Source organism: Rhinopithecus bieti, unplaced genomic scaffold (genome assembly GCF_001698545.2).
Source record: "Rhinopithecus bieti isolate Rb0 unplaced genomic scaffold, ASM169854v2 scaffold_5260, whole genome shotgun sequence".
Classification (NCBI taxonomy): Eukaryota; Metazoa; Chordata; class Mammalia; order Primates; family Cercopithecidae; genus Rhinopithecus; species Rhinopithecus bieti.
In genome coordinates, this window is record NW_016805896.1 from 6,633,390 (window position 1) to 6,655,712 (window position 22,323).

At 35.2% G+C, this 22,323-nt stretch overlaps 1 protein-coding gene across 1 annotated transcript in view; it reads left to right on the forward strand.

Moving 5' to 3' along the window:
- CCDC178 (coiled-coil domain containing 178) overlaps positions 1-22,323 on the forward strand; it is a 528,736-nt gene that overhangs the window by 129,456 nt on the left and 376,957 nt on the right. The window contains exon 13 of the mRNA XM_017873932.1: positions 17,444-17,597. Coding sequence (XP_017729421.1) covers positions 17,444-17,597 — 154 coding nt within the window. The remainder of the gene's footprint in view (positions 1-17,443; positions 17,598-22,323) is intronic.

Below are 22,323 nucleotides of genomic sequence, written 5' to 3' on the forward strand. Positions count from 1 at the left end.
GTACTATATTTCTGTGTCATCTTAAAGCTCTTCATATATATTGCCAAATTGCCTGAGGACATGTTATAACAATAAATATACCTACAATGTGTGCAAAAGTAACTATTAAAAAAAATTCAGTATGCGATATGATTAAAACAAATTAGATATCAATAAATGAATTATATACTTAGCATGTAATATTTCAACTTGAATTTATTTGATTACTAATTAAATGAAATATTTAAATATATAGATTACTTATTTTTGGTATATTATTTATTGAGAGTTTTTTATTTTCTACATTTGTCCCTGATGTATTTATTTTCTGATATTCTTTCAGTTCCTTTTGTTGACTATAACTTCTTTATGATTCTGTGTGATATAATATTTTTATTTATTCAAATTGATCTATGATTTAGTATAAAAGAATTTATAGTCACTATGGGAGTTAGAGTCATACACATATAAGCAAAATCAATACAGTTTATATAAAATTTCACAACCTAGATAACATTCATTTCTTACGGTGTTTATATTTCCTCACATCCAATGTATATTTCAACATGTAATTTAATATTATCTATTTAGTTGATAAATAGATCTCTTTTATAACTAACCTGATAAGTTATATTTGATCAATTGGATATATTTTCTAATTTTCATCATGATTTCTTCTTTGACCCATGGTTTATTAAGAAATATGTATTTTAAAATTTCTATGTTCAGTTCTAATTAATTTTATTATTGCTTTCCAGTTGAATTGTATTTCCATGAGAAAAATGTATATCGTTTCAAACTATGAAAATTGTTTAGGCTTAATTAAGATGGCATTTTTTGGCATGTATTCCTTGTGTCATTGAGAATAACATTTGTTCTTTACTTGTTGAGTGTACTGTTGTTACTCTTTCATTAGATCAAGTTTACTAAGCATGGAGGTTAATCTTTATACTACAACATTATCCAGGTGTTCATTCAAAATTCAGAAAATTAGACTCAACACTGACCTATTAAATGAGAATCTACACTTTTAAAAGACTCCAAGGTGATGTTTGAGAAGCATTGCTCCGTTTATTAATTTTTTTTTTTTTACCTTTTCTGTCAAGTATTGAGGAGGGTCTATAATTGCCCACTTGTCTACATAATTATTTTTATCAGTTTTTACTTCCTATATTTTGAGTCTATATTCTCAGGTGCATGCAAATTTGAAGTTGTTATATCCTCCTGGGATACCAATTAACATCTTTTATCATTATGAATTAACCTTCTTTGACTCTTGGAATATTTTTGCTTAAACTCAATCAAGGCATTAATACAGTTGTACTAGCTTTCTTTTGATTAATATTTTCAATTAATCTCAATACTTTGAAGTTTTTATATTTTAGATATATCTATTATAAACACCATGTAGACACATTTTTTTTTCAGTTTGAAAATATTTTCAAGGGTGGACCATTCAGTGCGTTCATGAATCACTAATATATTTGGATATAAACCACCACATAACTTACTCTATTTGCCACATTTGTTGTATTTTTTTCTTTTTTACTGCCTTTTTTCATGTTGATTATTATTATCATTATTTCTTGAATTTGAGTATTATAATTTTATTTCTATTCTTTTCGTAGGAAATCCTATTAATTACCACAGGCAAACTTAATGTTGTCAGACTCTAAAAAACAACTGATACTGTTATCCTGCTGGACAATAAAAGGAACTAAGAAAAATGTTACTCTAGTTATTACATTTCTTCTGAATTAAATATTTGTTACTGTTGCTGAATATTTCATTGTATAAGGATAAGTACATTATTATTGTTTTAAGTAGTCAAGGTTATTTTTTAAATTTACCCACAAAATAACTATTTTTATTTTTTCTTCATGAATGTTAGACTTTTCATCTAAGAGTACTTTCTGGCTGAAATAGATCCTTTAGCATAAGCTTTAGCAAAGTTTTCCTGATGATAAACTTTCAGAATTTTTGTTTGAAAGACATTTTCTTTTTCATAGAATTGTTGATTCTTAGTTGACCTTCATATATTAGTTATAACATTTCATAATCTATTAATTTTCATTTTTGCATTCAGAAGGAAGCTGACCATTTGACTTTCTGTTTTATGCATCTAATCTATATATTTTTTTCCTTTGGCTGTTTTGCCTGTTTTTAAGAGCATCTCTTTGTTATGAATTTTAATTAATTTTATTTTCAAGATATTCTAGGTGTTAATTTTATTTATTCCATTGAGATTTGTTAGTCTTTTGTTTCTATGTATTGGATTTTCATTCATCCTGAGCATTCTGAATCACAATTTTTTCAAACATTTCCTTGGTCCCATTTTCTATGTCTTCTTGTGCTCAAATTAAACATATATTAGATTTTCTTACTGGGTACTCCATGCTTCTTAATCATTTTCTCACATTTTCTGTTTTCAAGCCTTCTGAAGAATTTCTTCTGGCTTATTACCCATTTAAATCATTTCCTTTTGTTCTGAATTTAATGTGAAGATCATATGACTGCACCTTGGAGACCACCAACTATGAGAAATGCAACTGACCAAAGGACTCTGTCGTTAGCAGCATCTAACGTGGCTTCCAATGATTTCAGCTTCTCCTCCCTGATATTCATGTTACTGACAAAGCCACTCTCCCAGAAGATGGTATCTTTCCTTGTTTGGAGTCACAGTCCCAATACACAAAACCAAAAGTCAGCATTAAGCAGTGCAGACCATGGAATTGAGAAGTAGTAACATGACTCACAACTCAACTTCTCCACTAATGAAGGGTGAGGGGGTTAAAATATAGGATTTATTTAATGAGGAGTTTGGACATTAAAAGCAAGGAGAGGGAATATTCATGTCTTTTCCAGAAATAGGTAGTCAACTTCCCAGAACCAGAGTACTGCTTCATTTTTGTCCTCCTATGCTTTCTTCCAGTTGTGTCATGGGGACTGGCAATGGTCATTTAGCATGGAAATGAGATTATAATGAGGCCTGAGGTCCTTTTGAAGTCCTTAGGTTGGCTATCTTGGTTTAAACCTGTCTCAGCTGGTCAGGTTACAAAGGGAACTGTTTTTTATCACAGGTGTTCTGTTTCTTAAAGATAAGCAGAGTTAAGGCAGGGTAGAAATTCAGCTATGTCATGTAGGCATTACACTGGATAACAAGTTTCCCCTTTTCTTTATATTCACTCCTCATTCTTGAAGGGTGCTGAGGGGTGAAAGTCTGTCTTCTACAACTTCCTCAATCTGAAGTTGGGTGTTAATATTGTTACAGGAAAGGGGTCCCAATCCAGACCCCAAGAGAGGGTTCTTGGATCTCATGCAAGAAAGAATTCAGGGTGAGTCCACAGTGTAAAACAAAAGTAAGTTTATTAAGAGAGGTAAAGTGGTGAAAAGACAGATACTCCATAGACAGAGTAGGACGTTTCTGAAAGTAAGAGGAGGAACGTGTCCACTCTAAGTACAATGCTTGTATATATGGGAGATGTGCTCTGCTACAAGAGTTTGTGATAAAGGATTAATTTTCTTAATTACTGTATTTTGCAAGAATCGGTATTATCTTTAAGACAAAATTAGGAATGCCTTTGTTTGCCAGATATTGGGATATCTGGACACTCCCAAATCTGGGTCTGTGTAGTAAACATTATTTGTTCCCTTACCATAAACATCTAGAGGCTAGGAATGCCTAAATTTCTGAGAATGCAGCCTATCAAGGCCCAGCCTCATTTTCCTAGCCCTCAGTCAAAATGGAGTCACTCTGGTTCGAACACCTTTGACAATATGGGTCCTGTTAGAGGAGTGAATTTTTTCCCTAGCTAGTCTTAGATAGGTCTGGTTATCTCCTGGGTATAAGCCTACCTTTATTCCTACTCTGACCGTCTTCCTGTGCCATCAGTCTCTTTACATAGCAAGAATAACTTTTGCTCCAATTCCCAAAAAGTTCCTAATTTCCATCTGAGACCACCTCAGCCTGGACTTCATTGTCCATATCACTATCAGCATTTTGGTCCAACCCATTCAACATGCCTCTAGGAAGTTCCAAACTTTCCCATGTTTTCCTATCTTCTTCTGAGTCCTCCAAACTGTTCCGCTCTCTGCCTGTTAGCCAGTTGCAAAGTCATTTCCACATTTTCAGGTATGCTTATAGCAGTACCCCACTCTACTGGTACCAATTTACTGTATTAGTCCGTTCTCGTGCTGCTATAAAGAACTGCCTGAGACTGGGTAATTTATAAAGGAAAGAGATTTATTGACTCACAGGTCCACAGAGCTGGGGAGGCCTCAGGAAACTTAACAATCATAATGGAAGGGGAAGCAAACATGTCTTTCTTCACATGGTGACAGGAAAGAGAAGTATAAGAGCTGAGTGAAGGAGGAAGCCCCTTATAAAATCATCAGATCTTATGATAACTTATTATCATGAGAATAGCGTGAAGGAAACCACCCCCATGATTAAATTACCTCCCACCTGGTCCCTCCAGGGACACGTGGGGATTATGGGAACTACAATTCAAGATGATATTTGGATGAAGACACAGCCAAATCTTATCAATTACTAAGTTTGCATGAATTTGAAGAGTATTTGAATTTAATTTATGATTATAAGCCGTTTGGTAGCATGCTAGACATAATGTATAACCTTATATATATATTAGGTTTTATATATATATATATATAAAATCTCTCATATATATATATATCCTAATGTGTATACACACACACACACACACACACACACACACACACACACACACACAAAGATCCAATAGCTGTTACCTTGGACTTTTGGCCATGAGATAACAGTACAAACTCACCATTTTATAAAAGATAGCTGGGTTCAAACTATTTTTCGGACAAAATTGGAACCCATTCCAATGGCTAAACTGTTTTCCCCAATAGATAATCCAAGGAAGGCTGTGGACCAAAATTGGATAAAGAGGTCTTTATGGTAATTCATTCTTTTAAAAAAGGCTCTTTTACCTTTTATTCTTCAATTTCAAATGAATTTTTAATGTTTCCATTTCAGTTATATCATAAAGAATAAGGCTTAGGACCAATAACTTAACAGCAGATTCAAAGCAGGCAGAGAAGAAAAGAGGAAGACAGAGAAGTTTAGAAGGCTCTAGTTAATTCTATAGTTGCCAGTTAATCATTTTAGCTCTAAATTTTTCTTACTATGCAGAAAACCAATACCGGCCATTGCACCCAGGGATCCCTGGTGTCTTCTTGAAGGTCAACTGAGTGTCCTTGGCTCCCTGTCTCAGGCAGTCTCCCCTAGGTGTCTTAACCTCATAATGCAGATTTCCTCCAATCCCCCAAAAATGATCCCTTAACTTTCCAGACTGTATGTCACCTTCCTTTTAGGGGGAAGCCAAGGTGACTTTGTCTGTGGGGCTTCAGCAAGGAGGAGAAGGAGGAGGAGGAGGAGAGAGGGGAAGTATTTCTTGGAAGAGGGTAAATTTAAGCTCCTCTGTTGCAAGAAAGTTGGCATGAAAGAGGTTTTCACAGATATAAGAGAAAAATCACTAAGAGGAGTAAATAGAAACAGAGAATACACACTCATACACAAAAGACTTACTGGCAGGTCATTTCTTGATCCAGCATTCTAGAGTGTCAGCCCTTAGGTTCCTCTCTCACCTTTGCAAAGACTCTTAAGGGAGTCTCTACTCAGAATGAAACTGCTGGTCCCTTCTTCACCCTCTCAAGGACTCCAGCAGGGACCTCTACTGAGTGCAGGACCATGACCTTGTGCCAGGCATCCCTGTGCACAACCCTGATTTGGGGTGAGTGTCCTCATCATACTTAACTCTGAGCTTTCTTTCCAGTACAGCTATATAACCCTTTGCCTGCCTGCTTATGACCTCACAACAATGATATATTACCTTTTCCAAAGCTGATCCCTGGCACCCAGAGTCAGGACTAATGCCTGTCCTTTGCTGGCAAATGCGGTTGTAAACCCTTATATGCCAGTTACTGGGTCTATGAACATGTAAAAAAGCTTCCCAAATAAGGAAGTGGACTATCTAGTTCAGATGCTGGGTCACCAGTTTGATTACAGAGAAAGCTAATCCTTCAACAGATGAGATCCTTCCTTGTTTGGTTTCATTAAGCTAATACATGAAACCAAAAGTGAGTGTCAAGCAGTGCAGAACACAGAATTGATAAGGAGCAAGGCTCACAAATCAACTTTTCCACTAGTGAGGGATGAGCAGGGCAAAATATAGGGTTTCTTTAATGAAGAGGTTGAACATTAAAATCAAAAGGAGGAACGTTTATGTCTTTTCTGGAAATGGGAAATGAACTTCCCTGAACTTGAGTGCTACCTTCCTTTTTGTCCTTTTATGGTGTCTTCCAGCTGTTCTTATGAGGACTGTGAACTATCATGGTGCTGGTGAGAGGGTCATTTAGCATGAAAATGACATTATAATAAAGCTTGAGTTATTCTTGAAGTTGTTCAGTCCAGTTGACCATCTTGGTTCTAACTAGTCTCAGCTGGCCCAGTTACAAAGGGACCTTTTTATCCAGGCATCCTGTTTCTTAAGCAGAGTTAGAGAAGGGTCGAAATTCAGCTATGTCATGTAGGCATTATACTGGAGAACAGTCACACTCTTGTAAAATCCCCTCTTGAAGGTGCAGTATACTCAGTTGCTTCTAATAAACAGAATAAAGCAAAAGTAATAGAACATCGTTTTTTATGATTAGGTTGCAAAAATTCGTGACTTTTACCTTGCTAGCATTCTCTTTCTTGTCATCTTGGTTACTTGCTCTGATGAATCAAGCTGCCATGTATTGAGATGCTCTATGGAGAGGCCTACAGTGTGTGGAAACAACATAAGCTTCAGTCCACCCACATTTGAGAACCAACTACCCTTGAGAATTGCTGCCAACAACCAGCAATGTGAGAGCAGAAGTATTTATAGTATGTTAGAAAACAGGTCCTTGCCAGTCATTTTAGAAGACCCAGAGCTGGAGAACCTAGGGGATCACAGAACTGGTAAGATAATAAATATTAATGAATTTAGCAACTAAGTTTGGTTATACTTTTTATGCAGCAACGGATAACTAATGTAGGCTCCTGATGCTACACTTCAAAATCCATCACTGCTTTTTTTTTTGCCTTGGAAATACAATGCACTAATCCTAACTGATGACTGATTGTTGCAGGTATACTAAGGCAGGCATGCTTCTGGGAAAAATAGCATCCTCCACGGCCAACTTTGAGGATTCCCAGTGGCTTCTTCAAATATTCCATGAACTGCATAGGATGCTTCAAGCTTTCCTCCCTCTCTCATTGACTCTGGGGAGACTTAAATTCAAGACTTTCAGTGTGCCCTGACCACTGCTTCCTCCCAATTTCCTTTCTCACAAGTATTTCCCCTAAAAATATCCTTGAACTTGTAATGCTTTCTTGATGTCTGGTTCTCAGAAGATGCAGGCTAATACAACAATTTACCATTAAAACTATCTTCTTTTAATTTTTTTCATAGTTGTTTTTGTATTTTTTTTAAAAAAACTAGACTTTATATTTTAGAGCAGTTTTGGGCTCTCAGCAAAATTGGGTGGAAAGTTTGGAAAGCTCCCTTTTATCCCTTCTCCCCACCCCCCATACTCTCTGCATCCCATACCAGACATCCCACATCCAAGTGGTATACTTGTTACAACAGCGAACCTACCTTGACACATCATTATCACCCAAAGATCATAGTTTACAGTAGAGCTCACTCATGATGTACATTCTATAGGTTTGGAAAATGTATAAAGATATGTACACAACTATAATATTATTCAATAGTTTCAGTGCACTACTTTAAAAAAAAATCCTTTTTTCTCTACTTATTCCTTGCTTCCTCCCATCTAACTCCTGGTTATCCCTGACCTTTTTACTGTCTTCACAGTTATGACTTTTTAAGAATGTGATATAGTTGACATCATATAGGATTTAGCCTTTTCAGATTGGCTTCTTTCACTTAGTAAAATGCATTACATTTTATCCTTGTCTTTCCATGGCTTGATAGGTTATTTCTTTTTAAACTTTAGAGATTGACATATAGAATATGTATATACTCATGGGATATGTAACGATGTTTCAATACACATAATATATAGAGTGATTAGATCAGGTTAATTGGCATATCTGTTATCACAAACATTTATTGTTTCTCATGTTGGGAACATTCCAGATCCTTCTCCTAGCCATTTGAAACTATGTATTATTGTTAACTATAGTCATTCTACATTGGTACAGAACACTAGAAATTATTCCTTCTACTTAGCTGTAATTGTGTATCCTTTGAAAAATCTCTATCACCCCTTTCTCCTACACTTCCCAGTCTTCAATATCCTCTGTTTCAATTTTTACTTCTTTGAGATCAACTATTTTTTAACTTCCACACATGAGTGAGGACAGGCAACATTGAACTTTCTGTTACTGTCTTATTTCACTAACATAATATTCACCAGTTCCATCCATGTAGCTGTGAATGACAAGATTTCATTCTTTTTATGGATGAATAGTATTGCATTGTGTATACATATCACATTTTCTTTGTTCATTCACCTGGACACCTAGGTTGATTCCATATCTTGGCTATTGTGGATAGTGTAGTGATAAACATGGGCGTGCAGATGACTTCTTCAATACTGATTTCCTTTCCTTTGGATAAATGCCCAGTAGTGATTTGCTGGATCATATGGTAGTTCTATTTGTAGTTTTTGTGGAATTTTCATACTATTATCCATAGCAGTTGTACTAGTTTACATTCCCACCAGCAGTGTAGAAGAGCTCCTTATTTTTATTTATTTATTTATTTATTTTGCATTCTCACCAGCTTTGTTAGGCAGTTTTTGCATTGCAATAAAGAAACACCTGAGGCTCAGTAATTTATAAAGAAAATAGATTTAGTTGATTTATGGTTCTTCACACGGTACAAACATGGTAGCAACATCTGCTTTGTTTCTGGTAAGGGCCTCAGGAAGCTGACAATCATAGTGGAAGGCAAAATGGGAGACGTGGGAACAGGCCTGTCACATGGTGAGAATGGGAGCAAGAGAGAGAGGGAGGAGGTGTCACACACTTTTAAACAACCGGATCTTGTGAGAACTCACTGACTATCCCGAGGACACCACCAAGCCATTCATGAAGGATCCACTCCCATGACCAAAACACCTCCCAGCATGTCCCATCTCCAACATTGGGGATCATATTTCAACATGAGATTTGGAGGGGACAAACATTTAAACTATATCATTCCACCCTTGGTTCCTCAAATCTCATGTCCCTCTCACATGGCAAAATAAAAAAAGTCTTAACTCATTCCAGCATCAAGTCCAAAGTGTTAAGTCTCATCTGAGACTCATCTCCTTCCAACTTTGAGCCTATAAAATCAAAGCAAGTTATTTACTGCCAAGATGTGATGGTAGTATAGGCATTGAGTAAACATTACTATTCCAAAAGAGAGAAATTGGTCGAAAGAAAGAGGCAACAGGCCTCATGAAAGTCTGAAACCTAACAGGACAGTCACTAAATCTTAAAGCTCTGAAATAATCTCCTTTTACTCCATGCCCCACATCGAGGACACGCTGGAAGGGATCGGTTTTTAAGACCTTGACAGTTCCACTCTTGTGGCTTTGCAAGGTGCAGCTATTCTCATAAGTTGGAGTTGAGTGACTGTGGGATTCCAGGTTCAGGGTGCAAGTTGTCAGTGGAGCTACCATTCTGGGGGCTGAAGGGTGGCAACTGTCTTCCCACAGCTCCACTGTACTGTGCCCCAGTGGGGATTCTCTGTGGGGTCTCCAACCCCACATTTTCCTTTGGCGTTTTCCTAGTAGAGGTTGTCTGTAAGGGCCCTGCCCCTGGATCAGGCTTCTGCCTGGGCCCACAGGCTTTCTCCTACATCCTCTGAAATGCAGCTAAAAGCCTCCAACCTTCCTTCATGCTTGCATTCTGTGCACCCACAGGCTTAACACCATGGTGGAAGCCACCAAGGCTTATGGCTTGTGCCCTCCAGAGTGGCAGCCAAAACCATACCTGGGGTCCTTTGAGCCATAATTGTAGCTGGAGCAGCTGTGATGCAGGGAGCAGTGTCCCTAAGCTGAGCAGGGAAGCAGCATCCCAGGCCTGGCCCCTGAAACAATTCTTTCCTCCTAGGCCACTGGGTCTGTTATAGGAGGAGCTGCCTCTAAGATCTCTGTAATGCCTTGAAAGTCTTTTTCCCTCTGTCTTGGATATTAGCACTTTGCTCTCTTTTAGTCATACTAATCTCTCTAGCAAGTAGTGGTTCTGCAGCCTGCTTGGAATTTTTCTCTGCCACATAGCCAGGCTGCAAACTTTCCAGACTTTTATACTCTGCTTCCCTTTTAAATATAAGTTTCAACTTTAAGTCATTCCTTTGCTCCTATATATGATAATAGGTCATTAGAAGCAGCTAAGCTACATCTTGAACACTCTGCTGCTTAGAAATTTCTTCTGCCACATACTGTAAGTCATTACTGTTAAGTTCAAACTTCCACAGATCCCTAGGACATGAACACAATGCAGTCAAGCTCTTTGCTCAGGTGTAACATGGGTAATCTTTACCCCAGTTCCCAATAGCTTCCTCATTTACATCTGAAACCTCATGAGTCTAACCTTCACTGTCAACGTTTCTATCAGTATTTTGGTCACAACCATTTGACCAGTATCTTAGAAGTTCCAAACCTTCTCTTATCTTCCTGTCTTCTTCTGAGCTCTCTAAACTCCTCCAATCTCTGCCTATTACTCAGTTTCAAAGTCACTTGCACACTTTCAAGTATCTTTATAGCAAAGTCCCATTCCTCGGTACCAATTTTATGTATTAAGCAATTTTTGTATTGCTATAAAGAAATGCCCAAGACTGGGTAATTTATAAATAAATGAGGCTTAATTGGTTCACAGTTCTGCAGGCTATACAAGCATGGCAGCAACATTTGCTTAGCTTTGAGGGCCTCAGGAAGGTTACAATCATGGAGGAAAGTGAAGTGACAGCAGGCATGTCACATGGCAAGAGTGGGAGTGAGAGAGAGAGGGAGGAAGTGCCACACAGTTTTAAACAACCAGTTCTTGTGAGAACTCACTCACTATCATGAGGACAGCACCAATCTATTCATGAGAGATCTATTCCCATGACTGAAACAGCTCCCATCATGCCCCACCTTAGACACTGGGGATTGCTGCTCAGCATGAGATTTAGAGAGGACAACTAACTATCCAACCTATATCAACAGCATTTGTTATTTTTTGTCTTTTGATAATATCCATCCTAATTTGGCTGATATGATACCTCATTGTTGTTTGCATTTCCCTAATGATTAGTGATATCAAGCATTTCTGAGAAATATCTATTCAGGTTATTTGCCCACTTTTTTTTTTCCTATTGAGATGTTTGAAGTCCTGGTATATTCTTGATATTAATCTGCAGTTTGATTAATAGATTGCAAATATTTTCTCTCATTGTGTACATTGTACTTGCACACTGTTGCTTGTTTCCTTTGCTGTGCAGAAGCTTTTTAGTTTGATATTATCACATTTGTTTATTTATGCTTTTGTTGCCTGTAATTTTGAGGTCTTATTAATAAAACTTTTTCCAGGACAATGTGTTGAACCATTTCCTATGATGTTTGTGAGTGTGTGTGTGTGAGTGTGTGTGTGTGTGTTTATACTAGTTTTAAAGTTTTAGTTCTTACATTTAGGTCTTTCATCCATGTTGACTTGATTTGTGTAGAGGGTAAGAGATGGGGTCTGTTTTTATTATTCTGTATATGGACATCAAGTTTTTCAGAACCATTTTTTGAAGAGACTGTAATTTCCCCAAAGTATGTTCTTTCTGTCTTTGTCAAAAATCCATTGGTTGTAGATATGTAGATTAATATCTGGGTTTTCTATGTTGTTTAGTTGGTCTGTGTATCCATTTTTATTGCCAGCACCAAGCCGTTTGGATATAACAGCTTTGTGGTCAGGTAGTGTGGTATCTCCAGCTTTGTTCTTTTGCTCAAAATTGCTTTGGCTATTTGGGATTTTTGTGGTTCCATAAAATTTTAACTTTCTTTTATTTCTATGAATAATGTCATTGGTATTCTGATAAGAATTGCATTTAAACTGTAGGTTGTTTTTGGTAGTATGGTTATTTTGACAATATTCTTTCAATCTGTGAGCTAGGGTATCTCCATTTTTGTAGCCTCTTCAATTTCTTTCATTAGTGTTTTGTGGTTTTTCTTGTAGAGGTCTTTCACCTTGTTGGTTACATATGTTCCTAGTTATTTTATTTTTTTTTAGGTATTGTAAATGAGATTACCTTTTTAGTTTATTTTTTGGTTATATCTTTATTAGTGTATAGAAACACTACTGAGTTTTGTGTGTTGATGTTGAATCCTGCAACCTTATTGAATTCATTTATCAGTTCTAAGAGTTTTTTTGGTAGAGTCTTCAGGTTTTTCTATATCCAAGATTATGTTTTCTACAAAGATAGACAGTTAGACTTCCTTCTTTCCAAAATACATGCTGCCCTGTATTTCTTTCTCTTGGCTAATTGCTCTGGCTAGGACTTCCAGTATTACGTTGAATGAGAGTGCTGAGACTGGACATCCTTGTCTTGTTCTAGTTCTTATATAAAAAACTTTCAGCTCTTCCCTCTTCAGTATGATATTAGCTGTGGTTTTGTCATATATGGCCCCTGTATTATGCTGAGGTACCTTTTCCTACACCTAATTTATTAAGAATATTTTTTATTATGAAGAAATATTTAATTTTATCAAATACTTTACTTGCCTTTACTGAGATGATCATATAGCATTTGTCCTTTATTGCGCTGAGGTAATGTATCACATTTATTGATTCATACCTGTTGAATCATTCTTGACTTTCTGGGATAAATCCCACCTGATCATGGTGTGTTATCATTTTGATATATTGTTGGAATCAGTTTCCTGGCATTTTGTCAGAGATGTTTCTATCTGTGTTCATCAGAGATATTGGTTTATAGTGGTTTTTTGTTGTTGTGTCCCTGTCTAGTTTTGGTATCAAGGTTACACTGGTCTTGTGGAATGAGTTAGGGAGAGTTCATTTCAATTTTTTGGAATAGTTTTAGAAGAACTGAAGTTATTTCTTCTTTAAAGGTTCAATAGAATTCAGTGGTAAAGCCATCTGGTACTGGATTTTTTTGGGGGAAGACTTTTTGTAACTGAGTCAATCTTATTACTTGTTATTGATCTGTTTAGGCTTTCTATTTCTTCTTGGTTCAATCTTAATAGGTTGTATGTATCTACAAATTTATCAGTTTCCTCTAGGTTTTTTATTTTATTGGCATGCAAATTGCTTACAGTAATCTCTAATTATACTTTTATTTTCTGTGGTACCCATTGTGATAACTCCTTTTCATTTTGGTTTTGGGTCTTCCCTTTTTTTCTTTGTTAATCTAGCTAATGGTTTGTCCATTTGTTTATCTTTTAAAAGCTAACTTTTGTTCTGTGAATCTTTTGTATTTTTTAGTCTCGATTTTATTTATTTCTGCTTTTGATCTTTCTTTCTTTCTTTCTACTTATTGTAATTTTGGTTTGTTCTTGTTTTTCTAGGTCCTTGCAGTGCATCAGCAGGTTATTTTAAATCTCTCTAGTTTTTGCTGTAGTCATTTACTGCTATAGACTTGCCTCTTAATACTTCTTTTATGTGTCTGATAGAATTGGTATATTGAGTTTCTATTTTCATTATTTCAACTAATTCTTTAACTGTATTTTTAATTTTTGTCTTCATTCACTGGTCTTTCAGGAACATGTCATTTAATTTCAATGTATTTGTATAATTTATTTGTTTATTTATTTATTTATATTTTGAGATGGAGTCTTGCTCTGTCACCCAGGCTGCAGTGCAGTGGCACAATCTTGGTTCACTACAACCTCTGCCTCCTGGGTTCAAGTGATTCTCCTGTTTCAGCCTCCTGAGTAGCTGGGATTACAGGTGCATGGAACCACTCTTGGCTATTTTGTATTTTTAGCAGAGACAGAATTTCACCATGAGCCAGGCTGGTCTCAAACTCCTGACCTCTGGTGATCCACCTGCCTTGGCCTTTCAAAGTGCTAGGATTACAGGCATGAGCCACCATGCCCAGCCTGAAATATGATTCTTTATTAGACTGATAGCTCGTAGGTTTTCAAGTGAACCACTAGAGTTCACTTTCCCATATTTGAGTATGTGGGATTTATTATGTGTCCTATCTCAGTCTTGATAAGTATGCAGGTCTGTTTCATCTAATATTTCGCTTTTTAAATCTTTATTCATAAATAATTATAGACTCTTAGGAGTTTAGACACAGAGTCTTGTGTACCCTTCTTCCAGCTTCTTCCAATGGGAGTATCTTGTATTGTATATACTGTACTTGTTGTCAGTATTAAAACCAGGCAATTGAGATAAGCCTAATCATTTCATGATTTTTTACATATTTTCATGTATGTATGTATGTGTGTGTTTATTGTTATTTGCCATTTTATCTTGTATAGATTCAGTAACTACCACTACAATCAGAATACAGACTAGTTTCATTTCCTATGCTACTGTTTTTATTCATACCCATCGTCCTTTCTCTGTCTTCTGACAACCACTATTATTTTCTCTATCTCTAGTCTTGCCATTTTAAGAGTGCTATATAAATGAAACCCTATAATATTTAACTTTTGATTTGGGCTTTTATTTATTAGGCATAATGCATTTGAGATCAGTCTGGGTTGTTGACAGTACTAAGAGTTCATTCCTTTTTTATTACTGAATGAAATTCCATTGTATGGATGTACCACAGCTTGAAACCATCTGCCCTTTGAGGGACATTTAGTTTGTTCCCAGTTATTTGCTACTTTGAATAAAGTTGCCATGGATATCAATGTAGAAGCTTTTGTGTGAACATAAGTTTTTCATTTCTCTTGGATAAATATCAAAAAGTGTGATTTTGGGATGTATGTTAAGTGAAAATAATTTTCTAAAAAACTGCCAAACTGGTCTTCCAGAATGGCTGTACCACTTTATCTGAATGCCAGCAGTGTATGAGAGATCCAGTTTCTCTACAAGAGAACACTAATTTTTTAAAAAAATATTCAACCTAGACTAGTAAGTTTGTAGTGATATATCATTATGATTTGCATTTCCCTAGTGGCAAATTGTGATGTACATCTTTTCGTGTGCTCAATTGTTATTGAAGTCTCTTTTTCATACAGTGTCTGTTCAAATATTTTGACATTTCCCCATTATAATGTTTGTTTTCTTATGGTTGTGTGTAGAGAATTCTTTAATTTTGAAAATGCAAGACTTTTAATCAGATATGTTATATGCAAATATATTCTATGTTTTAGTAAAGTCTTGTCTTTTTGTCTTTGAGGGTGTTTTATAATGCAGAAGTTCTTAATTTTTCTAAAATTCTACTTATCACTTTCTTCTTTTATTCATCACGTACTTGGTGTCACACACAAGAAATCTTGCCCTAATCCTGTAACAAAGAAATTTGTTTTCTAAAAATATTATAGGTTTACAATTTATATTTAGATATATAAGCCATTTTTAGTTAGATTATGTGTAAAATGTGAGATTTAGCTTGGGCTTCACTTTTTTTGCCAATGAATATGTAATTATTCCATCACCATATGTTAAATTACTTTCATTAAATTGATTTTGTGACTTTGTCAAAAATCAGGCATGTTTGTGTAGCTCTATTTCTGAGTTGTCTATGACCATTCCATTTATCTATTTGGCTATCCCTCTGCCAATATCACACTTTCTTGATTTCAGAGTTTGCATAGTAGTTCTTAACAACTGGTAGAGTGATTCTTCCCTTTTATTCTTCTAAATTTATTTGGATTTAGCTGATAAAACAATGATGAATTTTAAAATAACAGTGGAGACAAGCATAGTATAAACTGCTTTCCTGGAAAATCCTCAAAAGGCTGAGGAATTAGTGGCATCAACTTCATCAAGAAATTGGAATAAGTGAACCACTAAAATAATAACTCTTAAATTGCATGGCAGTAGGCAATTGTCCATCACTCAGGCAGAAATCCATAGTGTATTCTTTGGACTAGAGGCAATAGATAACACTGAGAGAAGAAAAATTAATTTCAAAAGAAATGAATACATTTTGAATGTTGAGGCTACCTAACTCTCATTGCCTAACTGGCTTCTAGGATTCTGACAGGTTAAGTTTATACTCTGCAGACATAGAAATGTGAAGAATCTTGTTCTTGCCTATTTGTTTGTTCCTTTAATTTTCATTTCTATAGTGAGATTGTAGATTTCAGTTTTATTTGACCATGCTGCTGGAATCAGGGTTGGTGCATAAGAATCTGGGCCAATTCAATAAGCACACCATAAATTTATTGGTGATTGTTCATATTCTCTGTGCCTTTTCTATTGAATAATTTTCTATTACATATTCACTTGTATGAGTTTATTACATATAAAGTTTTACTTTTATATGGGTTTCAAATAAATCTCCTAGTCCACTATTTTGTTTAAGGTGTGTTTAAAAAGTTGTAATTATCTATATTATGTGCTGGTATTTTATGAAAATGGTAATTTTATCATTTTCTCACTGATTTTTTTGCTACATTAAACAACCATAACAGTATCTAAAGATAATTTTATATTTGGAAGATGGTTTCTACCTGCTAGATTAGATAAAGGACTGTGTGGTTCACAGACTAGCACTGGTCCCCTTGGGAGGGTCATATAGGAACAAATAACTCTTTGACTATTACTTCTTTTTAAAAAGTCCTGTGTTTTCCTAAGCTACAATTTCCTTTATTTTACCTCTAAGGCTGTGAAAGCTATAACTGCTTGGTCTTTTCACTTCTACCTCCTCTTCTTTTTTTCTTACCTTTCCATCCCTGTATTACCCAGCTTCTGAATTAAAAGTGTGTAAATCTCTTACCTGAAATCAGATTCAAAGACAGTTTATTTGAACAAATTTATAATTGATTTTTCTCTCAATTATGTTTTCCCTTAGAAACAATACTATTGATGACTTTTTTTCCTCACTATTTACTTAACATCTAAGTAGTATTTTTTAGAAATTGTCAAGTTACTTTGGGATGGATTTCCGTTGATTCATACTGTTAAAGCTAATTTAAGTATTGTTTATTTATTTATTTATTTTGAGATAGGGTCTCACTCTGTCACCCAGGCTGGAGTACAGTGGATCAATCACAGCTCACTACAGCCTCAACTTCCTGGGCTCAATCAATCCTCCCACCTCTGCCTCCTCAGTAGATGGGGCTACAGGCATGTGCCACCATGCTTGGCTAATTTTCAATTTTTTTTTTTTTTGTAAAGACATTGTCTCTCCATGTTGCCCAAGCTGGTCTTGAACTCCTGGACTCAAGTAATCTGCTATCTTGGCCTCCCAAAGTGCTGGGATTACAGCCATGAGCCACCAAGCCTAGCCTAACTATAATTTAAAATATATTTTTTTCTCCGTAGGAGAGAGATGTATCAACTTAACAGTCTATTTGATCATTACTCTTCATCAGTGATGAATGTTAATACTAATATTGAGGAGAAGGAAGAGGAAGTGACTGAAGCAATAAGGGAAACAAAGTCATCAAAAAATGAATTACATTCTCTTTCTAAAACTGTGAGTTTTCATATTTAAAATAAAAAATACTGATCTTTGTTTTGAGTTATAAATAGCAAACTTTTTGTCAATAATTACATAGCAATTGGCCAATTTTTTAATATTTAGCCAATTTGCCTATATTAGTTTTCTATTGCTGCCTAACAAATTACCACAAATTTAGCATCTTGAAACAGCACTCATTTATTATCTCAACCTTTTCCTAAGTCAGAAGTCTGGGCACAGCATGGCTCAAGTGCTTGCTCTGCCCCAGGACTGGCAAGACTAAAATCAGGGTATCAGTAGCCTGGCATTTCTGTCTGGAGACTCCAGGATAGCACTATTTTTAGTATACAGGTATCAAAATATCAGAATAGACCCCTATAAAGATGTCCAATTATTGTGTGTCAATTAAAATAAAAGTGAAGAAAACTTCAAACAAAACTTCTTCAGTTTTGTTTTAATTGACACATAATAATTGTACATTTTTATAAGGGGTCTAATGTGATATTTTGATACTTGTATACAATCTGTAATGATCAAATTAGGGTAACATTCAGCATTTCTTTCTGTTGGTAACATTCAAAATCGCCCTCTTTCCAGGATTTTGAAAATCCTCATTGAAAATATAGAATGAATTATTATTAACTAGAGTTACTCTACAGTGCTAAAGAACACTAAAACTTACTTGTCTTATTAAGCTATAATTTTTTATCTCTTATCCAACCTCTCTCTATGCCCCCTACCCCCTACACTTCCTAGTCTCTAGTTATCACTACTCTACTCTCTGCTTCTGTGAGATCAACCTGTTTAGCTCCATGTATGAAGGAGAACATATGGTATTCATTTTTCTGTGCTAGGCTTATTTCACTTGACATAATGCCCTCCTGTTCCGTCCATGTTGCTGCAAATAAGAGGAATTCGTTCCTTTTTATTGCCAAATAGTATTCCATTGTGTATCACATTTCCTTATCTACTCATCCGTTGATGGAAGCAGGTTGATTTCATATCTTAGGTTTTGTGAATAGTGCTGCAATAAATGCAAAGGTGTAGTTATCTCTTGGACATACTGATTCCTTTGGATATATAACCAGCAGTGGGATTGTTGGATCATATGTAATTCTTTTTTTAGTGGGGTTTTTTTTTTTTTTTTTTTTTTTTAGGAATCTCCATACTGCTGTGATCTCCACTCCACAGTGGCTGTATTCATTTATAGTCCCACCAACAACGTTTAAGAGTACTTTTTCTCTGCATCTTCAACAGCATTTGTTATTTTTTGTCTTTTTGATATTACCCGTTCTAACTGGGGTGTTCAGTTTTGACATGATTTAATTCTTATGGTTTGAGAACTGAAGCCTTTGTTTCCTTGGCACCTGTCAGCCTGAGATCACACTCAGTTTTCAGAGGCTGCCTGCATTCCCTAGCTATTTGTTCCCTTCTTCTCTAAAACCAGCAGTGGTGTGCTCCTGCTTGGAAGCATCTGACCTTTCATTATGACTCATCTTTTCTGAAGATGAAGCTTTCTTTTTCTGCCATATCTCATTCACTGTTGTATAAGAACATAATAGATAAAATAAATAATAGTATAGTAAAAGGAAATAATATATAAATTATTATGCCAATTTGCATTCCAACCTGGAGTTAAAGACATTCTTCTCTATAATAAGGCTTTTTAATTGTACCTCATTATGGTTTGTTATTAGTTATTAATGGAACTGAACATTTTTAATGACTTTTGCGGGGTGATTTGTATTTCCTTTTCTGTGAAAACCTGCTCATGATTTTCCTGCTATATACTGAGTGTCATCTCACTGATGTGTAAGAATTTATGTATCGTGGATACTAAATATTTTCTAGTTACAAATGTTAAAAATATATTTACCCAACCTTTTTTCATTTCTTTATGGTAACTTCTGATGAAAAGACGCCTCAGTTTAATGTAGTACCAGGTATAAATGCATTCCTTTGTGCTTTTTCCTTTTGTAAACTTGTTTAAGAAATTGTCCCACTCCTGAGATTATAAAAATATTTTCTGTTATTTCATTCTCAATGTTTCTGAATTCTGCTTTTAATATTTATGTGATAGTTTTAGATGAAACTATGTTTAGAATGTTTAAAATTGAGGCTTATTTTCTCACTCTGCCTTCTATTTACAAATTTGGAAGTAAAAGCTATTTCTACAATTTTGGAATGCATATTTCATTTGCCAGATGTGATGCATAATTAATATGAAATTAATGTATGGGTGTAATGTGAAGTGAGGTTCCAGTTATTTTTTGTATAATATATAAAACAAATTGTTACAATACAATCTACTGATGGGTTTTGTTTATATATCTATAATCAGTGCTATCTCTCTCCCACATTAGGTTTTTATGTTTGCATGGATCTTTTTCCATTCACTTTTTACTTTGATCTATTTGACCATCTTCACCTGAACACTCCATGTCTGCATCACTAAAATTCCATAATGGGTGTTAATTATCTGTGATAGTGAATCCTCTGATCTTATATTTTCTTTTGAGTTCTAGGCTTTTCTTGATTCTTGCTCTTCCATATAGGTTTCAGGATTATCCGGTTCATTTCTTTAAAAATTTTTGTTGGCATTATGATTGAAACTGTATCCACTTATGGCATAATTGAGTAAGAACTCTAGTCTTTATGATAGGGACTTCTAAACATACCCATGACCTATCTCTGTTTATTTGAGTTGTTTTCCCAAATTGAAGCTTAATCAATGTTCTTGGAACTTTCCAAAAGGAAAACTGTGTCTGTGCAAAATCAGACAGTGATGAGACAAATTAACCCTTCCATCTTCATCTAATGTTAGTTAATTTTTAAAATTGATTTGTAATGTGATCCTGATATGTTTATAAAATTGGTCTATATGATAGAAATAGTTTAAAATTTATTATGGTTTAATCCATGTTCTAATATATGGGCAATTTGCATAAATATTTCATTTGACAAAAATGTTTTCTCTGATTTGGGGAAACAATTCTAAGTAGATTGATTTAGCCATCTGTGTTAGTTGTGTTATTTAAATCTTTTATATTTCTGGTTTATTTTCTGACACTTCTATCAATTACTGTGAGAGATGAATTAAAATATCTCAGGGAGATGGGTTACTTTTTTCATTTTTTCCTAATTTTGCTTTATGAATTTTGAAGCCATAAGTTTAGAATGATTAGAGTTGAGCTTTTTTATTATGCTTTTATTTGCAAGGTTTGAAGTTATGAATTATTAATAAAGTTTGTGGAATGCATATTTCACTTGACAGATGTTAAGCATACTCAATATCTTTAACTTCTTCCTGAACAGTTTAGGGATTTTGTGATCCTCTCCTGACGTATATTTAATTTTTCATCATTTTATGTATATCTTATTTACTAATTTTCTTATTAAGATAATTTATTATTAATTTACACAATAAATGTTTGTTTATATTTATTCCCAGGTTAATATTTTGCACACAACTCTATCTGTGTGTTAGACTTTCCTAATTGAAATTCCTTTTATCTTTTTTAAAAAAAGTTTTGTTGTTGTTTGTTTATTTCTTGGGATGGTAGTCTTATACTGTCACCAGGACTGGAGTGCAGTGATGTGATCTCGGCTTGCTGCAACCTCTGCCTCACGGGTTCAAGTAATTCTCCAACCTCAGCCTCCCCAGTAGCTGGGATTACAGGTGTGTGCCATCATGCCCAGCTAATTTTTGTATTTTTTAGTAGAGATGGGGTTTCACCATGTTGGCCAGGCTGATCTCAAACTCCTGACCTCAGGTGATCTACCCACCTTGGCCTTCCAAAGCGCTGGGATTACACTCATGAGCCATCCTGCCCAGCCATTTTTATTATTATTATTTTTAAACTCCACCTCTTGCAAATAAGATTCAAGATTTGAGATTCTCAAAATTTTTTAAATTTTATTTTCATTTTAATGTCTTAATTTTGTTCTCATTCATGCAGTGTGGAGAATATTAACCTGAATTCATATGAGAATGACTTACACTGCTACATAGACAAGAGAGAAGGATCCAGAAATAGACAAGGGTGAAAACACTAAACAAAAACAAAAACAAACAAAAAAAACCAACCCATTAAAGCAAAAACACTGGGCTGAAATACTAGAGGAGGAGGAAATGGCATCAATGAGAAGGAAGAACCTGATCTTAGATAGTAGTACAAGTTTCTCTACATTTGCCCTTGTTTCTGTCTCCAGCCTCTTTCTTGCTCCCACTTTCCCTCTGACTCTATACTGTAACCACCTGAAACAACCTCAGGACAACAGAATGTGCCACATATTTTCATTCTTTCAGCTCGTTATAAATACTCTTCCCTCAAAATATAATGTCTGTTTGACTCTGTTCATTCTCTCAATCCTATCATTGTGTAGCTGAATTCTCTTTTTTTAAATCTCAACTTGGAAGGAAGAAAATCCTTGGTGAAACCATCTCTTAACTTTTTTCCTTCTGCTTTGAACTCTAACTACATTCTGTGTTTACCCCTATGCTGGCACTTATAACACTCAGTTGAAATTAATGATTAGTTGTCTATGTCTTAGACTGTAAGGTTTTTAAGGGCAGGAGATGCATTGTGACTCTTTCTTTGTCTCTGAGTAATTTGTCTAATGCCTTTCCCATATTAGACAATAAATGCTTGTTGAATAAGTGAGTGAATCAAGGAATAAATGGAAGGAAGAAAGGGAAGGAGGGAGAGGGGAGAAAACAAAGGAAGGGAGGGAGGGGAGG